We start from the raw sequence: 19,015 nt of genomic DNA, 5'->3' as shown, positions 1-19,015 counted from the left end.
TGGATTGTATCATGCTGATTATATGTGGAGAGCTTGCTGAGCAGTAGATACGCTAGGACTGGCTACAGATAGTTTCCAACACAGCTATAACTATGTATGGGTTTAATTACTTAGTAATTATTACTGATAAGGCTAATGTTATATGGTCCATCCATCCATCCATCCATCCATCCATCCATCCATCCATCCATCCATCCATCCATCCATCCATCCATCCATCCATTCATTCATTCATTGTCGGTGGTGAATGAGAAGGCAACTCACTATCAGAGTAGAGCTCTGTGGTATTTCAGTGGTTATAACTTTTTTTTCCACTAATGAGCAGTAGCAACTGCTAATCCAACAGGAAAAATGTGGCTTTTCTATTTAACCACATTCAATTTCAAAGGAAACAACAATCTGTCTGAATGATGTATTTGTCCAATTTCAGCTTCCTGGAGTCTTTGATGTGGACTATGTATCAGCTCAGATGAGGCATGCAGGGATACTGGAGACCATCCACATCCGGAAAGAGGGTTTCCCCATACGGATTCAGTACTCCTACTTCATTCAGAGGTTCTGCAAACATAAATAACATCCCTACACACAATTGCTGTCACTATTACGAATTGGTTCAGTCATATTAGAGCCACGTGAGTGTTTGATGGGAGTTCCTCAGGGCAGTTGCTTGTGCCTCCTACTTTTCCCAATTTATATCAATCACCTTCCCAATGTGCTCAGTCATTCTAAATAATTGTTTACACAGATGACACCATTATTTTTGTATCTGGTCCAGATACTGACATAATTAACCATATACTTATTAAATATCTGCAGTCCTTGGTGGCTGCAAAATAATCATTTAACAATCACAGTAAAAAAAAAAAAAAAAAAAAAAAACAGAATGCATGTATTTTCACAGCTTATCCTATCAAATCTTGTAGTTATGGATGCAGTTAGGGATGCAAACTAGAGGATGACATGGGAGTGCATTATTACTCCTGTCCCATCCCACTCCCACAGAAAAAAATCTTGTCCCGTCCCAGTCCCGATAAAATGACTCCCTCTCCCATTTTAAAAAATTTATTTAGTCTTTAGGCAATACATTGAATTTGATTGAATATTCTCACCCTTCTTTTTTACACCAGCTGCTTAGTGTTTCTAGGTTTTTTTTTTTAGAGGTAATTACAATTATAAAAAGACAACAACAAAAAAAACATTCACTAATTTCTAAATGTCATTAACTAAACATGTTTTACAAGCGGCATACAGTGTGTTAAAAACCGTTGCACTCGACTCTCGTGAAGTTCATTAGTATGTCCGCCTTTTCTAACCAGTTCTTCCAACCCAATAGACACGTCATTACTTCTAACTTTGCGTTGTAAATCGTTTTTTGCCATATCAGTTGTTTGCTAACTCCATTCCTTCTCTTATTTCAATTCCGGCATGGAAGCAGCGGCTGGAAAGCAGTGTTGGCTTCTGGGTAGTGTAGTTCTTTTTATACTCGATTACAGTGTAGGTTTATTGAGCAAAAACTACAAAAGTTTTTTTTTTTCCCCCCTTTGGTTCCTGCTCCTGTTAACTTTTTATCTTGTACCGTCCCAATCAAGTGATCAATAACATTGACTCCCATCCTGTGGGAATCCCGCAGGAAAAAATGTCAGCCTCTAATGCAAACCAACAACTCTTCACTGTAGCTACATACAAGTATCTGGGGATCACGCTGAATTCCCATCTCACGTGCAGTGAGCATGTACAACTGAAAACTGAACCAAAAATGATCAGATCACAACTGTCTCTGCCAGTTTCTAAGACATATTTGTATGTAATAATTCTGTCTACTGTCATATTCTTTGCCTGTTAGGACACTCACAACCAATGAAGTCCTTGAGCCAGTGACAAGACTATAACAGAGCATATAAGGCTGGACTCACCACTGTTCTGCTCTGTCACTGTCCAATGCACCAACCTTTCAGAACTTTGTGCTGAGTCATTGGACCAAATTGCTATTTTGCTCAATAGCTACCCATCTGTAGCTACTTTGGTCCAAAAACGTAACCACAGATCTGATCATTCAGTCAGATCAATAACAAATGGACATCTGCCACTACCACTCTTTAGGAACTGTTATGGACAAAAATCTTTCTTTTATGTGCTGACCAAAGCATGGAACAACATTCTGCATCACATCAGGCCTATTACAGAACTGTTTAAAACCACTCACAACACCATTTGGTGGATAGTTACTGCTGTGACCACTGATGTGGGCCCCACAGCCTCCTCCAACTGCTGCTTTCTTCTTCTGTAAGGTTGTGTGATAGTTCTGTCTTTGAAGTGAGTTACCTTCCTTTACCTCGCAGGTAAGTGATGCTGAGAGGAGGTAAGTAACGTTGAGAGTAGGTAAGTAACGCTGTTGCTGTAAGTGATGTAGATCCTGTGAGACGCCAAATTCAGACCAATTGTGTTCAAACATTTCTTAATTCAATTACATAACTCTTGCCAGTGGGAAAATAGTGTCTTTTAAAGTACACTCTTAGCGGGGAGAATTTGGCTAGCCTGACAGATTTGGTAGATTGGTGCTATGACAGAACTGTCATGGGAAAAAGTTGGAAAAATTGAATGAACCACAGACACTCAGATCAGAGAGAAGACAGCTGTTTACTGCAACTTCAGGAGTCCACTCAGACTTTGAACACACAGGTTGCCAGACAATGTTGAACTGGCTCTTAGCTCAGGACACATGGTTTATATACCCTCTTCCCCCTGGGAACAGTTGTATCTCTTCCTCTGGTGCCGGACCACTGGAACGAGGTTCATGTTGACCAACCACAGAAGAAGGCAATAAGGTCCTTTGATGTGTTTTCCAATTGTATTCACTTCCAGAGGGGCACTAAAGATAACAGAGTCCTGTAAAAATAGTTCTGGTTACAATCATTAAATGACAGCTGTGTCTCTCACAGATGGTCACAATATCATCAATAATTTCATCAATCAATAATCAATTTACAAGATTTTTCCATCAGAAAACCAAACCAAACGTCAACCTCCTCTACCTCGTCCAAGGCCAAGAGAGTGAAGGATTAATCTGGAGCTATTTCACCACCTGGAATCAACTCAACGGACGTCCTATCTCCATAGACCATTCTCAGCTTTCATCACTGATCATGGGACTTGCATGTTGGCAACGTTTGTGGGTGGCAAAAAGCTAAACAAAGCAGGCTACTGCTAACTAGCTCAGCTGCTACAGCTAGCTTTTTGCTTCAAATGAATGAATGGGTTTTTATTTTACAGACTGCCTGGTGTGTAGCTCACGCTGCTGTTTCCTTATGTGTTTAATATAATTTTCTTTTTCACACTATCGTGGAATTTTTTTATTAATCTAAACTACTCTGATATTTGCAACCATTATTTTATTGCAGTACCACAACTACTTCTGTGAGAAAAGGTTTGTTTCATAAGTCATGTGACTGCACCTTGGAAGCTGTTGATTAAGCGCCAAAAAAGAGAGAGCCGAATTAATGGTTGAGACATTGGGAGGACTTTTATGTTCCCGTTAAAAATTCTACTGCTAGTCTACCAGACAAAAATGGTAATGTTTGTTAAGCTACCTCTTTAGTTTATGGACATTGTGTAAAACAGGGTTCACAATGAGTGTTGGAAACAAAGAGAATGTTTTACTGTGTGTATTTATGATCAGATAAAGCTCTGTTTGTGGTTATTTGAGCTTTGATATTGTAAGGGCATTTTTATCTTTTTAGTTTTGACGGTGTTTCATGGTTCATGGAATAAAGGCAACCCATGCATCAGTAAGAAGCGTGGACTCTGTGACCAGAGTAGTTTCAGTGAAAATGTGGTCCACTTCCACCAAGCGGCAACCTCCGGCGGTAAAATGTGAAGCATATGTTCTTGTCCCTGGGGTGCCTAGCCTTGGTGTTGGGTTGGCGTGGCCTGTGGTGGTTATGCCTGGGCGGTCGGGCCCCGTCGGGTTCCTGGGCGGGGCTCTGCTGGGGGGAATGGGTGGCCCTTGGACCTGTGGGGTGCCTGCCTGCCGTGCGGCCCGCGCCGCAGTGCCCGGCGCCCACTGGGCCTGCTCACTGTCGCCCTGTGCTGCCCGGTGCCCCTGCCCCATTGCGATGGGGGGCTCCAGTCTGGGGGTCCCTCTGCTCTGGTCTGAGTGGGCCGATGCTCTGTCTGCTTTGGCTGTCCTGGGCTTGGTGCTCTGTGGACCTGCTGGGCTTTTGGGGCCTCAGGCTCCCCCCGTCCCCACTGATGCTTCGGGGTGCGGTGTGATCACGGCCCCCTTGCAAGCATACGTTTCTTACTTGTTGCATGGCCACACGCACGTTCACACGTGCACGCTCACAAACGTTCTCATCTCTCCATCTGCTTCTGACTAGATGTTGCTGATGTTTGTGTGTTGGTATGTTTCTCTGCAGGTACGTTTGATGACTACTGTACTTTTTAATATCATTATTATCCTATTTTTCTTTATGTATCATGTAGTACTGTGGTAGTTTATATTGTTTTTTGTGATGCGTTTTAGGCAGCCTAGACAACTGTTGTTTCCACATTGTCCTGTCCTTTTCTCTCTTTTTTCCCCTCTTCCTCTATCTCCCTGTCAGGTTCGGCACAGACATATAAAGACTAAAGAAAATAAGATTATAAAAAAAATAATAAAAATATCAAGGGCAGCCATGTATACAACACGCCTCCCTTGGTGGAGCAACTCTGTCAAGCAAAATATGGCACACAGACCACCGTTCTGTATGTTAGGATGCTGGACAGGACAGGGTAAAAAAAAAAAAAAAAATAAAAAAAAAAATGAAAGAAAGAAATGTGAAGTCTATCCGGAAGTGCAAACACTTGCAGTTCCCCCCTCATCCACTAGGGGCTCCAAAACAAATCCCCATAGACTCCCATATAAAAAGACCAACTTCACAGCAGAAATAAACATGTTTAAAGCCTGGAACAAAAATCCATTTTAGGATTAATAGTTCAAGTTTACCTTCATGACAACTGTGAGGGGGGTGAATTTTTTCTAACTCATCTGTTTGGATGTATTTTAATGTTGAAATTCAGCATAATTAGGGGCGTGTCCTTTTGACTGACATGTATCCGATATCCACGGCAAGAAGGGAGAGTGCAGCACAACCACAGTTTTTGGCTGGCTAACTGTGCGCCTTAGCTTTAGCCCGACTACCTCCGTTAGCCAGTTAACTCACGTTAGATCTAGGTTGTAAGTTAAGAGAGCAGAGACGGCTGCACAACTTGCTGCAAAGAGAGCTGAAATTGAAATAGAAGCTGCTATTGAAGCACAACGTCAACAACGGAAAAGGCTTAAAAATCAGAGAGATGTTGAGGTAAAAAGAAGCAAAACTCAGAGTGTGCACTGAATAAGAGTTAAGGGTAAATACAGGTGGTTCTGTACACAATGCAATGAGAAATTCTCTTCCCCCTAATTCAAAACCAACAGATCTGAATCAGCAGGTCATGAAGAATGAAGCATGCTTAGTGCAAACATTACATAAGTCCACAGTTCTCACTTGGCTTCCAGTTCCAGAACCCTCTGTGTTCTCAGGTGACCCACTGAAGTTCACTGAGTGGAACATTAGCGTTAAGGCTCTCATAAAGAGGTGATGCTCAAATCATGGTGACATATTGTTCTACCTCCAGAAGTATGTAGCTGGGGAAGCCAGGTCAGCTTTGGATGGCAGTTTCAACAGAAAAGATGAAGAAGCTTACCAGCACGCATGGGACAAATTTAATGCCAGGTATGGACATTTATATTAAAGAAAGCACACATAGCATGCAACCCAGGCTCATCACTTTATGCTTTAAAGACCTCAAAGGAAAGGTCATCAAGAGAAATAAATGTTAGAAGGCTAACAACTTCGCCACCAGTGTAGAGTCATCTGATGCTTTAAGTGGCAAAACATAACGAAGTTGCTGAAATCAAGGTGAAGAACTCAGACAAACAAGAGTAATAGCATATTGATACATGCCTCAAACCCTGCCATGTAACTATGCTGCAGAGACAATCACTTCATACATAAATGTCAAAGGCTGACAGAGAAGACTTGTTATGTAGTGCGAGAGGAGGAGAGGGTGAGAGCACATATATGATTGTTCCAGTATGGGTCTCATCATCTAACGCCCCTGATTATGAAATCCTGGCCTATGCCTTATTAGATACTCAGAGCAGTCATACATTTGTTGATCAGGAATTATGTGAAAGGTTCCAGGTGGTGTTAGAGCCAGTTAAACTACAGCTTTCTAAAATGATGGGAAAAGACTAATTGTGCAGAGTCACAGAGTGAGTGGACTCAGTGGAGTCAGAGCTTGACAAAAAGCCCCATAGAGTTGCTTCCTGCCTATACAAGGGATTTCATACCTCTTGAACATTCACACATTCCCAGCCTCATTATTATAGCTCATGAGATGCCCTCACTAATGGATTGTGGGGTTGGACTTCTTATTGACCATGATTGCTGCAGAGCTCTCACACCCTGAAAGGCCATTACAGGGCGAGACACAGAGCCCTATGCCATAAAAACTGACTTGGGCTGGAGCATAGTTGGAAGTGCCCCATGGTACATTAACACCAAAGGCATAACAGGCCTGTGTCAACGGATATCTGTCAGGGAAGTCTAACCTGTAACTCCAACAGCTGTTATTAGAGTTCTTGAAGCAGACTTTGTGGACACCTCACCTAAAGAAAAGGGCATATCACAGGAGGATATACGATTTCTGCAAATCTTAAGAGAAACATGAGAATGAGAGTGGGCACATTGACATGCCCCTTCCCTTTAAGGCACACCTATCTTCCAGATAATAAAAGGCTGGCCTTGGTGTGATTAAAGCACCTTAAAAGGAAAATGGACAAAATTCCTAAATTTAGGACTAATTATGTAAAGTTCCTGGAAAATGTTTTCAGAGACTGAGAAGCTGAAAGGGCAGATGAGGAACCAAAAGAGGGATGTTCATGATACATCCCTCATTAAGGAATTTACCACCCTAGGAAACCAGAAAAGATCAGAGTAGTATTTGACTGCTGTGCAAAGTATGAAGGCACTGCCCTGAATGATCATCTTTCAGCAGGACCTGATCAGACAAATGGACTTATTGGGGTCCGCTGCAAGATCTGCAAACATCCAGTAGCAGTCATGTGCAATGTGGAAAAATGATTTCACAGATTCCATGTTAACAAGGATGACAGGGAGTATTTACGTTTTCTGTGGTGGAAAAATGAAGATACAGACTCAGAACCTAAAGAGTACCGTATGAAGGTTCACCTTTTTGGAGCCTAATCAACTCCTTGCTGCACTAACTATGGTTTAATGCATCTAACCAGCAAAAACAAAAGCCAGCAGCCTTCTGCAGCTAACTTCAATAAAAAATATTTCTACGTACATGATGGCAGTCATTATCAGTCTGGATTCTGTCAATGAGGCAATCGACTTGGCCAACAAAGCACAAATGGTCTGTGCTAAAGGAAAACTTCGACTACACAAATTCATATCTAACACTTCAGAGGTACTTGAGTCCATCTGTCCAACTGAATGTGTTGTTGGGGTGAAGAATGTGGATCTCAACCATAATGACCTTCCAGTTCATGGTAGACTAGGAATACGCTGGAATGTTGAGAGTGATTCCTTCTCCTTTAAAGTTGCACTGGATGAGAAACCAGCAGCAATTCTCTCAGCAGTAGCTTCTGTGTTCGACCCATTTGGGTGTTTGTTTTTTTAGCCCTGTTCACCCTGGAAGGAAAAAGAGTGCTACAGGAGATGTGTCAGAGAGGAGTAAGCTGTAATGAACCATTACCACATGACTTGAAACCAAGGTGGGAGAGTTGGTTGAGTGACTAAAAAAAAACCTAGAAATGGTTCAGATTCCAAGATGCTTCCTACTCAAAAACTTTGGAAAGGTTGTGGAAGTCGAAGTCACTTTTCAGATGCAAGCTGTCTTGGCTATGGGCAGTGCTCGCACTGTATATCAGGCTTGGCACTGACCAGAAACTGCTCCACAGCCGACCTGTCCGTCACCCCGCTGCATCTCTCAGACCACTTCCTGGTTAAATTCTCTGTCTTCCTTCCTCATGTCACTCAAGCGGCTCCAAAAATGGCGTCCTAACGCAGAAACTTGAGATCCCTCAGACCTACACAGCTGTCTGACGAGGTTTACTCTACCCTCCCTTCCCACTCAGACTTCTCCTTACTGTCTGATAATGAGGCTACAGAAACACTCTGCTCCTCTCTCGCCTCCTCTCTGGACAAACTCTGTCCTCTGGTGTCAAAACCAGCCAGACAAAACCCTCCCAGTCCATGGCTCACCGAGGTTCTAAGGAATAACAGAGCCGGACTCAGGGCTGCAGAAAGAAAGTGGCACAAATCAAAAGAACACTGACTTGTCTGAGTAGCAGCAAAAACTTGAAACTTTCACATCCAGCCTAAAGGCGGCCAAGATAGCCTTTTATCAGAACAAGATCCGCAATGCTCCCAACACACGACATGTTCATGGTGTTAAACTCTCTTCTATCTCCACCACCTGCTCAGCCTCCCACTGTGCTGACTGCAGAAATGTTTGCTTCCTACTTCACTGAAAAGGTTGCTACCATCAGTAACCAATTCACTGAGCCTGACCAACTCAACCTTACCAAACCAGCTACTGGTGCCTCACTCTGCTCCTTCTGTTCTCTAAATGAGGACCAAGTCTCTAAACTTCTAGTCAACTCAAAACCCACAACCTGTCCTCTTGATCCTGTTCCCTCTGACATCCTGCAGAGCATTTTACCTACAGTCAAATCTGCAGTAACCCATATTATCACCTCCTCTCTTAAATCCGGTGTCTTTCCCTCTGCCTTCAAGCAAGCTCGGGTTACCTGCTGCTGAAGAAACCCACACTCAACCCAGCCCAGGTTGGAAACTACCGGCCGGTCTCACTGCTTCCATTCATGTCTAAACTACTAGAGCGTGCTGTCTTCAGTCAGGTCTCACAGTTCCTCCAAGACAACAATCTGTTTGATCCATATCAGTCTGACTATAGGCAAGGTCGCTCTACTGAAACTGTTCTTCTGTCAGTTACTGATTCCCTACGGGTTGTCAGATCCGCTGGTCAATCCTCAGTCCTTATACTGCTGGACCTGTCTGCTGTCTTTGACACGGTCAACCATCATATACTGTTCTCCCCACTCTCGGAGCTTGGCATCTCAGGATCTGTCCTCTCGTGGTTTACGTTCTACCTCACAGGGAGATCATTCAAAGTATCTTGGTGAGGGGGCGTGTCCAGATCACATGGGCTGACAACAGGGGTGCCTCAGGGCTCGGTGCTTGGCCCTCTTCTCTTTTCACTATACACCTCCTCACTCGGTGCATCATTAGCTCTCATGGTTTCTCCTACCACTGCTATGCAGATGACACTCAGCTTTTCCTTTCTTTCCCACCTGACGACTCAACCGTCTCAGTGTGAATATCAGCATGTTGCTGATATCTCCGCATGGATGAAGGATCGCCACCTTCAGCTAAATCTGTCCAAGACTGAGCTTATTGTCTTTCCAGCCAATCCTTCCTTACCGCCACAGATAAGCATGCAGCTTGACTCTATCACGCTTGTGCCTGCGTCTTCTACCATGAATCTTGGTGTCATGGTAGACAACCATCTGACCTTTAAGGACCATGTTGCCTCGGTTTCTCGATCTTGCCGATTTGATCTCTACAACATCAGGCGGATCAGACCCTACCTGACTGAACACACGGCCCAGCTCCTGGTCCAGGCTCTGGTCATTTCACGCATTGACTACTGCAACTCCTTACTGGCTGGCCTGCCTGTATGCTCAGTTAAACCTCTGCAGATGATCCAGAACGCAGCAGCACGTCTGGTCTTCAACCAGCCCAAAAGAGCTCATGTCACTCCGCTGCTAATCGCTCTCCACTGGCTTCCAGTTGCAGCGCATCAGATTCAAAGCTCTGCTTCTGGCTTACAAAACAATAACCCAAACGGCTCCGGTCTAGCTTCACTCCTTAATCCAGAGCTACACTCCCTCTCCACAGTTACGTTCTGCCAGTGAAAGACGCCTAGTGCTCCCACCACAAGGTGGCTTCACATCAGTAGCTAGACTCTTCTCCTCTGTTGTTCCCTGGTGGTGGAACCATCTACCAAACTCCGTCCGATCCGCAGAGTCCTTATCCACTTTTAAAAGCAAGCTAAAGACTCAGTTGTTTAAGGAGCATTTCTACACTTAGCTTAACTCTTCTACTCAGAATGAGTTAGAAAGATTTGTCCAGCTCTTTGGCTCAACCAGGTACTGAAGAAGCTGCTGCACTTATGCCCAAGATGATGTTGTTTGATGAAACCGTGATCTTGTACTTAAACAAAATTACATTATAAAAAAAAAAAAAAAAAAAAAAAAAAATATTATATATATATATATATATATATATATATATATATATATATATATACACATATATATACACACACACACTACATATATATATCTCTCTCTATCTATCTATCAACACCCTTGAACATCAGGCCCAGCTTGCTGACACACATCAGCACTTTGCACAATTCACACGAATGCACGCATGCAATGTATGAGGGAACAGCACATGCACACATACAGACATGCAGCCCAAAGACCATGGCTTGGCTAATACTCTTTGAAAAGAGCTTGTTTTGTTGAGCTTCTGGCGCATGTTGTTTCTCTGTAAGCTAAGTGTAGTCATCTTGGCAATGTCGTGCAGCCTTAGTGTAACCGAGCCCAATAACTTAGGACCCATGCGAATGTATAACTGCAGATGGTGGTCAAAGAGAGACAGAGACTATAAGAACTAAGTTTAACCAAATTTATTTACAACAAACAAATGTAAAGACAGGCAACAATATTAAAATCACTAAAAGAACGATAAAGTTTAATTCTAAAAATCTATGGAAAGAAAAAGAAACTATTGGGACAATGTGCTCACCAAGTTAACAAATACCAGGGGGGCTGGCCGGCCGCGGGTGCACGCGGTGAGAGGCCGCAGTTTTCTATGGAACAGAGTACTCACTACGCTCCGTGTAAGACACACACACATCCACAGCAAACAACAGGACAACAAAAGCATGCAAAATGTGTGAGGGGTGTGCAAAAATCCCACGTCACGCAAGGAGTGATGGGGCTGGAGTGAGAGACTCTATCACCAAAACCCTCCACCTTCCCGGGCAGCCACGCTCGGACCAGACCCTGCGGCAAAAAGGAGCACAATATTAAAATAAAATCAGTGTTTTAAAAGAGAGAAGGGCTCTAAAAATAAAAAGAAGACTAAGTGAAAGAAAATAAGACAAATACGAAATGCAGCACTAGGTACTAGACCTAAGAAAAACACAATATAACTTAAATTAAACCAAAAATAGACCCAAATAGAAACAGCAGTGGCCTACGGCTTCTAAGGAAGAGACAAAAATGCTGTTAATAACCAAAGCACAGAAACACTCCAAAATATATTGAAACTACTAAATAAAGAAATATATAATACCTAAAAACAAAAGAAAACTCGCCGTGGTCCTTCCACCAGCAGACACCAAGCAAGCGGCAACAGAGGCTGCATCAGACAGCGTCTATAAAAAAACACGTAAATGACATTAGCACAGCCGATAAACACGAGCACGTAGACAGAAAAAGAGAAACCTACCAGGTTAACGGCAGCAACAGTGACAAAGCCGAAGCAATGAAGCAGCAGGAGCACAGCTTACCTGTACCTGGTTATTGCGGCGCTTAAATGCTACGGTGTGTTAATGGGGAATGCGGAAGTACGACGGGGAAGCAGGGGCTCAGCCTCGTACGGTGGCTGGCAGAGGACAAACAACTGCTGGCCACATTCGCTTAACCCACAAAGGCCTGACCCATGAAAAAATGGTAAGAAAAGTCCAATTTTTTAAATATGAGGTCTTAGGTTAGGGTTATAATGTGTATTATAATGTGTTTTTCTACTTCTGGGTATCTGTTAGGGGACAGAAGACAAGCATCACATTGTGTTCATCTGGATTTTAAGCAAAGTTTATACCATAAAGTGAAGCAAAATGTCTCAGAAACTGTATGTGACAAATATGTCACCTTGGGTTCTTATGGTTTAAGAAGTAGAAGAAGCAGTGGTATGCACACAAACAACAGTGACATGCAATCAGGTCATGCACAATAAGCAAAAAAACTAATTACCACATAATTTAATTTTAATATTTGTCCATTGATCTGTTACAAATGTATTTTCTGTATGACTCCAATTATTTTTTAACATTATCTTAAGTAAAATTGCTGAATTCGTGCAGTTCCCGATCAAATACGTGATACACACTGGATTGTATGGTGTGTGCCCGTTTCTCTTTCTCAGCATTAGATTAGAAAACTTTATTATCCCCTTGAGGGGCAATTTGTTGTGCAGCCAGCAATGACAATGAAAATGACGCCACATTCAATTTAAAAATAAAACAAGCAAACAAACAAAACAAAACAACAACATCACACAGGTTAATTTAAACACCCACTATTCATTAAGCCAATGGAAGCCGGAATAAATGAATTTTTTAGTCTATTTGTCCGGCACCGTGGCATAGCATACCGGCGACCTGAGGGTAACAGCCTGTATTCATGGAACAGGGGATGGGTCGGGTCAGCAGCGACAGCTCTAACTTTCCTAATGACTCTGTTTCTATACAGGACAGAGAGCTTATTGCCAATATAAAGTTTACAGAAAGAATTAGTATACACAACTTTCTACAGTCTGTGTAATGTCTTCAATGTAAATGTGTGACATAATTATTCTCTAATTATTCTATGATCGGACAATAAACTGCATAGAAAAGTAATTAAGCAAGGCAGACAGTACTCTGCTGCACCTTGAGGGGGCGCACGTGAGCTGGCGGGTGCTTCTTGCTACCATGCTAAAGTGTTAGCTAACATCAGCAGTAATGTGGTGCAGCGGTTTATTTATTTTATGTTCTGCTTTGTCTGACACCCCAGATGGAGGATTATTTGTCTAAAATGAAAAGACTGAAAATAAACAAACAGGTGGAAAAGGACACGCTGAACCATATAAGGAAAGCTAAACTTGAACTTAATGAAAAATAAAAACACAATTCTTGGTGCAAAGACTTCGTTTGGAGAACTTTGAACATGGAAATAAATCTGGAAGGTTCGTGGCTAATCAGTTAAAAACAAGGAGAAAACAACCATCTCCTCTGTCAGAGATCCAGAAGGAAACATCAGCCACGATCCTGACAAGATAAATAACACTTTCAAAGAATTCTATAAAACATTATATACATCACAACTAACTACAACAGATGACAATATTGATAAATTTCTTAGTAACATTAATCTTCCACAATTAAAACATGAAAATAAAATGGTCTTGGATTCCCCCCTTTCAGTCGGTGAACTCCATGAAGCTCTCCAGCATATGTCCAACAATAAAGCTCCAGGTCCAGATGGTTACCCAGCAGAATTCTACAAAGAATTCTGGACAATGCTGGCACCCACCTTCTACAATATGATATTAGAAATTAAGGAAAAACAAAAAATACCTTCAAATATGAACCTAGCCAATATTACTCTACTATTAAAACCAGGTAAAGACCCGACACTTCCATCCAGTTACCGTCCAATTTCATTAATAAATGTAGATCTCAAAATAATCAGCAAAGCTTTGGCCAGAAGAATAGAAAAAATAACCCCTCTAATAATACATCCTGACCAAACAGGCTTTATTAAAGGTAGACATTCCTCTACTAACATGCGTAGATTAATTAACATCATAGATTATTCTACTCTACATAACCTGGAATCCACAGTAATTTCTTTAGACGCAGAAAAAGCGTTTGACTGAGTAAACTGGAAATTTTTATTTGCAACGTTAAACAAATTTGGGTTTGGGTCATCTTTCATAGGTTGGATAAAAATATTATATAACAACCCAAATGCATGTGTGAAGACCAATGATCAAACCTCTCCAAGCTTCTGTTTGCAGAGAGGCACCAGACAGGGCTGCCCACTTTCTCCATCACTCTTTGCTATTTTTATTGAACCCCTAGCTGCTGCCATAAGACAAAATAAAGAGATTAAAGGAATCCATGCCAAAAATATAGAACAGAGGTCACTAACAAGCGGATCGCGGTCCGGATCTGGACCCAGAACCTGTCCCATGTGGACCACACAGTTAAAATATAAAATCTGGTGGTGCTTTTATTTTAACTGGTGTAATTTTTGCAGTCTTCACGGGTCAGGAAACACGCAGACCGATTACATGTGATGTAAGCTATCTCACGTGATGCACTCAGCCAATCAGTGTGTGAGGCTCCCGGTGAGGCGGTAAACTACCAGCTGGAAGGCCGCTGTCCACAGTATTGGATATTATGTTAGAAGAGTCCAGACTATAAGAAGGATGATCTAGGTCACAATTTCTAATAGCCATCAGAATGTTCACCTGCATTGTAATGAGCTTGGAGTTAAATACAAGATTTCAAGACTTCAATCGTCTTCTGTGACATACATGCAGAGAAATGCATGCTATAGAATCACACTCATTAATAAATTCTCGTCATTATCTGACTATTAACTGGTCTAAGACTATGGTTACGCCCATTAAAGGCCCATTTATGCAGAAAATGAATACACAAATGGACGGACAGTTTCATTCGTCTTCTGTGTCAGTTACGCACAGAAATTGGTCTGTTTTCAGGGAGCTTAGCTATTCGTCGCTTGCAGAAGACAGAGCAATACCACTGGAAATTGTGGGGGCAGTGTTGAGCAGAATAGCTGACATGCGACTAGTGAAAGAAACAAACCAGAGAAGAAGAGGATCAGGAAGGAAACAAAAAGCAGAAGAATGAAGATGAGGACTGTAGAAATTGCGCAAGCTTTTGTAGAAAGAACATGGAAGTGTTTAGGGTGTGTTGGGCTGTTGAAAACAACTTCATACTGGTCCATTACCGCCACCAAACGGTGTCTGAAACTGATGCTGGCTCGCGGGAATGAACTCTGAACTTAGCACTGCCCACTAGTGGAGGAATTGACTTAACAACCAAAAGACACATGAAAGTATGAGGACAGTGACGTATAACAACATTTGAAACGGACATCACTATTTACACACGTAAGAGAGCAGAAATGGGTCTTAACTGTGGCTTATGAAACATATCCAATACCACAATGCAGTCTGACCTAGAATATCAGAACTAACAAAGCTAAATTATGTCCAGCTACTAAAAACAATAGAGGCTGATCTCTCATGGTGGAGTTCATATCTGTACATGTCACATGCACTTTTGGGGGATGCCTGTGTTGGCCTGGAGTTGTGGGCCATGGGTCTGGGCTCTTTCACAGTACTCCTCCTCTTCCTCTACTTCCCCGCTATGCATGTGATGGGTGGGTGCCCTGTGCTTCAGGCCCTATGCTCTGGGCCCCCTGGATGGCCAGTGCCCCACCCTAATAAAATTTATAAAAGAAAATAAATAAAATAAAATTGCCGTCTAATACTACATTTCCTGCGGTGCTTGAGTTTTAGACTTGAGATCCCCCAGCAGCCTCAGCCTATAGCAACAGAGCTAAAGGAATGGATCAGGGTCACCAAGCCAGACCTACTATGAGATTTTTCAGGAAGGAAAGTTTGAAGATGATCTTAAGAAGAAGTTACACACTGAAGAATGTTGATGTAGGTGACCTCTGGTTGGCGACACCGGGAGTCGTTACATGAATAGTCCCAGTTTGAAAGAGCATGCGTGAAAGTGGCTTTTGACTAAATTGAAGTATAGTTGTGAATCATCTAAACGTACAATCTCACTGATATTTCATCTCACACAGCCAGTTCATGGCTCAAAGAGGCAGGAAATAACTTACCTGTATGAGAGAACATAAAACAAACAAAAAAAGAAATGATTTGTCTCAGTTAAAATCTTTGTTAGAAACTGTCTGGATCCAGTCACACCTCTGTTAAAAACATCCAGCATGAGTAACCTGGGTGCATTTATTCTGATTACTTTTTCCATCTATCACTCAGTATTCTTCCCTCGACACCTCCAGCTCCACCTCATATTGGCTTCAGGGTCCTCAAGTCACTTCATTGTTACATCAGGGACTTTGAATCATTTGTGCTGCTTGCATGACCTGAACATGATGTCCTTATGTGTTCATCTTTCAGGTATGGGGTTCTGCTGAACCAGCGGTCCAGTGATCTATCAGACAGAGAGCTGACAGTGGCTCTGCTGGACATAGTTGGAGCTGAGGAGGGACAATACCAGCTTGGACTCACCAAGGTGCCAAACTGCCAGTTCATGACATTTTTCTTTGGTGAAGTAAATCAGGTTTCCTGTGTGCGGTGTATCTATACATCTATATGTGTGTTAGGTGTTTCTGAAGGAGCTTCTCCACCAGCAGCTGGAGGATAAATGGAGCAGCACTCAAACCTGGGCTGCCATTACCATCCAGAGGAACATCAGGGGCTTTCTCTGCAGGAAGAACTTCAGGTTCTTCAAACAAAAGGCCATCGTTATCCAGAGCCACATCAGGGGACACCAGGCCAGGTATGCACAGTACAGGCTAATTTAGTCTAATTTAGCAATTATGAGTAGTTGGCATGTTGGTAAGCATTATTTTTTTTATTTTTTGATTATTAGAGCCTTATTTAAAAAAAAAATGTAGTTATTGTTTGATATTTTAATCAAACCTTTAAATGAACAACTGAACACAGAACCACACCAAGCAAATCAAGTAGATAAAGGGCAAAGTCTGAATATTATGACACTTTTAATTCACTAATTTCTCCATTTTTTCCTGACACACTTGTCATTTAAATCTGGTTTTCAGCTCTCTCTCTGTGTTCCTGGTCTGTACTTTTACATTGTTTGTCTTCAGAGTATGGGCTATCCTGGTGTGATTGCATCCTTAAGGCCTAATTATGCTTAACGCAGAAGATGGATATGCAGACGGATGGGCTGAGAGTTTCTTCCGTCTTCTCCGTCGGTTACACACTTAATTTGTTCAGTTTTCAGGGAACTAAACCCGGTACGCTATTTTGTGTGTTTCCATTATAAAAGGGGCCCATACAACCCAACCATACCGCACCATTTATGAACCCCCTTCAGTTGTAGGTCCATAGGAAAATGCTACCGTGTGGTTAAGATGGCGCTACTGGCACCTTATGATAAAACACAATGATTGGACAGAAAAACATCACTGCCTACGACAAAAGCAAGCGCAAAACAAATAACGTTGCCGTTCAGTTCATGGCTTAGTTGGACGTTGGAAAGATAACAGGAAAAGGCTGCCGGCAAACAACGGTCTGGTCGTATGATGCAACGTGTATCGTTCGTACAAAGAACCAAAAGCCAAGCAGAACAAAAACGAGCCGCTGATTGGCCTCCGTTGTTGTTGTTATTATGAAGTTTGTTGTCGACGCACTAGTATGACACCATGCTAGGCATTTGGTGTAAACCCCATCTGCCCAGTGGCGGTCCGACTTTTAGTGGGAATGCTCACCTGAAAACTTATGAACTGGCAACACAAAACACACATGGAAGTTTGAGAATGGCGATGTAAGACGTTTAAAACCGATGTTGCTATTTACACACATAAGGGAGCATAAATGAGCCTTTAGTTAATGCTTCATATCATATTTGATATGTACAGTTTCTGCAACCTTTACATCACTTTATGGTAAAACCTCAAAAGCCTGTTAAAAAGAATCTGGCACTCGTCTTCTGCCGTTTGGTGGATATCTTTTGTACTACAACAATTTTGGAATATCACATGGTAATAAATGTTAAATATATATAAAGAAAATTGTTTGTTTACATTTTGGTAAATGGCCCAATATAGACTTTAAATTACATTTGTTTGTTTTTCCCTAATTGCAAACAGAAAGGAAAACTAAATTCTGTATATTCATAATAAATTATTAGGAAACTTCAGTTCATCCTGAGAATGGAAAATATGTGAAAGTCTCTGGGAGTCAATACAAATACTTTAAAGTTCTTTATCCAAATATATTCATGAAATAAATATATACATGAAAAAAAAAAAGTTGATAAGATTAAGATTATCGGGCTGGTTTTTTTTTTTCAGATTTTGCCCTTCCCGCTCAAAGATGGCAAATGTCCAATTATCTTGAATCTTATAAGATTTTCATATAAAATGATCCTGTGGTGTGAGATGTGTTAAGAGCAAATTCGTCTTGACAATCGCCTCTGAAACGTTTCGTGGCTGACAATCGGAAACATTGAACATGTTCGATATTTACGACCAAAAATCTTCACGTGTGAGGAAAGCCGACGACTCCCGAGTCGTGACTGTGTGGATTGTGACGTGAAATGTAACGTAGCAAATCAGAGAGTGACCTGACTGGAGAGCAAGGAAGGAATAAAGTCTGTCTTCATGCTGTCTACAGTTGGTTATTTTTTCAGTTCTGGATTTTTCTGTTAACAATAGTCCCAAGACCACCATCATTCCCTCATCTTGTGTTGTGTTTTCCTGTTGTTGCCATGGTTCTTTTTCTTAATTTTTCTGGTTGTCGCCATGGTTCTTTTTCCTTGTTTTTTTGCCGGTTGTTGCCATGGTTCTTTTTCTTTGTTGTTTTTTTTTTGTTTGTTTGTTTTTTGCCTTTTGTTGACATGGTTCTTTTTCTTAATGTTTCTGGTTGTTGCCATGGTTCTTTGTTTTCAGGTTGTTTCCATGGTTCTTTATCTTTGTTTTTCTGGTTGTTGCCATGGTTCTTTGTTTTCCGGTTGTTTCCATGGTTCTTTTTCTTTGTTTTTTCGCCGGTTGTTTCCATGGTTCTTTTTCTTAATTTTTCTTGTTGTTGCCATGGTTCTTTTTCTTAATTTTTCTGGTTGTTGCCATGGTTCTTTTTCTTCGTTTTCCAGTTGTTGCCATGGTTCTTTTTCTTAATTTTTCTGGTTGTTGCCATGGTTCTTTATCTTAGTTTTTCTGGTTGTTGCCATGGTTCTTTTTCTTAATATTTCTGGTTGTTGCCATGGTTCTTTATCTTAGTTTTTCTGGTTGTTGCCA

The 19,015-nt window shown here is 41.7% G+C and overlaps 1 protein-coding gene and 1 long non-coding RNA gene across 3 annotated transcripts in view; one reads left to right on the top strand and one right to left on the bottom strand.

The window, feature by feature from the left end:
• The window catches only part of myo15b (myosin XVB), a 108,562-nt gene that overhangs the window by 27,319 nt on the left and 62,228 nt on the right, over nucleotides 1–19,015 (top strand). Inside the window, exons 20-22 of the mRNA XM_041973447.1 lie at nucleotides 431–555; nucleotides 16,152–16,266; nucleotides 16,358–16,533. Coding sequence (XP_041829381.1) covers nucleotides 431–555; nucleotides 16,152–16,266; nucleotides 16,358–16,533 — 416 coding nt within the window. The remainder of the gene's footprint in view (nucleotides 1–430; nucleotides 556–16,151; nucleotides 16,267–16,357; nucleotides 16,534–19,015) is intronic.
• Nucleotides 10,810–11,799, bottom strand: LOC121632916. 2 transcript variants are annotated; one of them, XR_006008981.1, is made up of 2 exons: nucleotides 11,713–11,799; nucleotides 10,810–11,577 (listed from the first exon to the last, which is right to left on the bottom strand). It is a non-coding gene; the product is annotated as an uncharacterized LOC121632916 (long non-coding RNA). The 2 variants fall into 2 exon arrangements; XR_006008980.1 differs by having other exon boundaries at nucleotides 11,652–11,788.

This window comes from Melanotaenia boesemani, chromosome 21 (assembly GCF_017639745.1).
Source record: "Melanotaenia boesemani isolate fMelBoe1 chromosome 21, fMelBoe1.pri, whole genome shotgun sequence".
Classification (NCBI taxonomy): domain Eukaryota; kingdom Metazoa; phylum Chordata; class Actinopteri; order Atheriniformes; family Melanotaeniidae; genus Melanotaenia; species Melanotaenia boesemani.
This window is presented reverse-complemented; position numbering and strand designations above follow the sequence as displayed.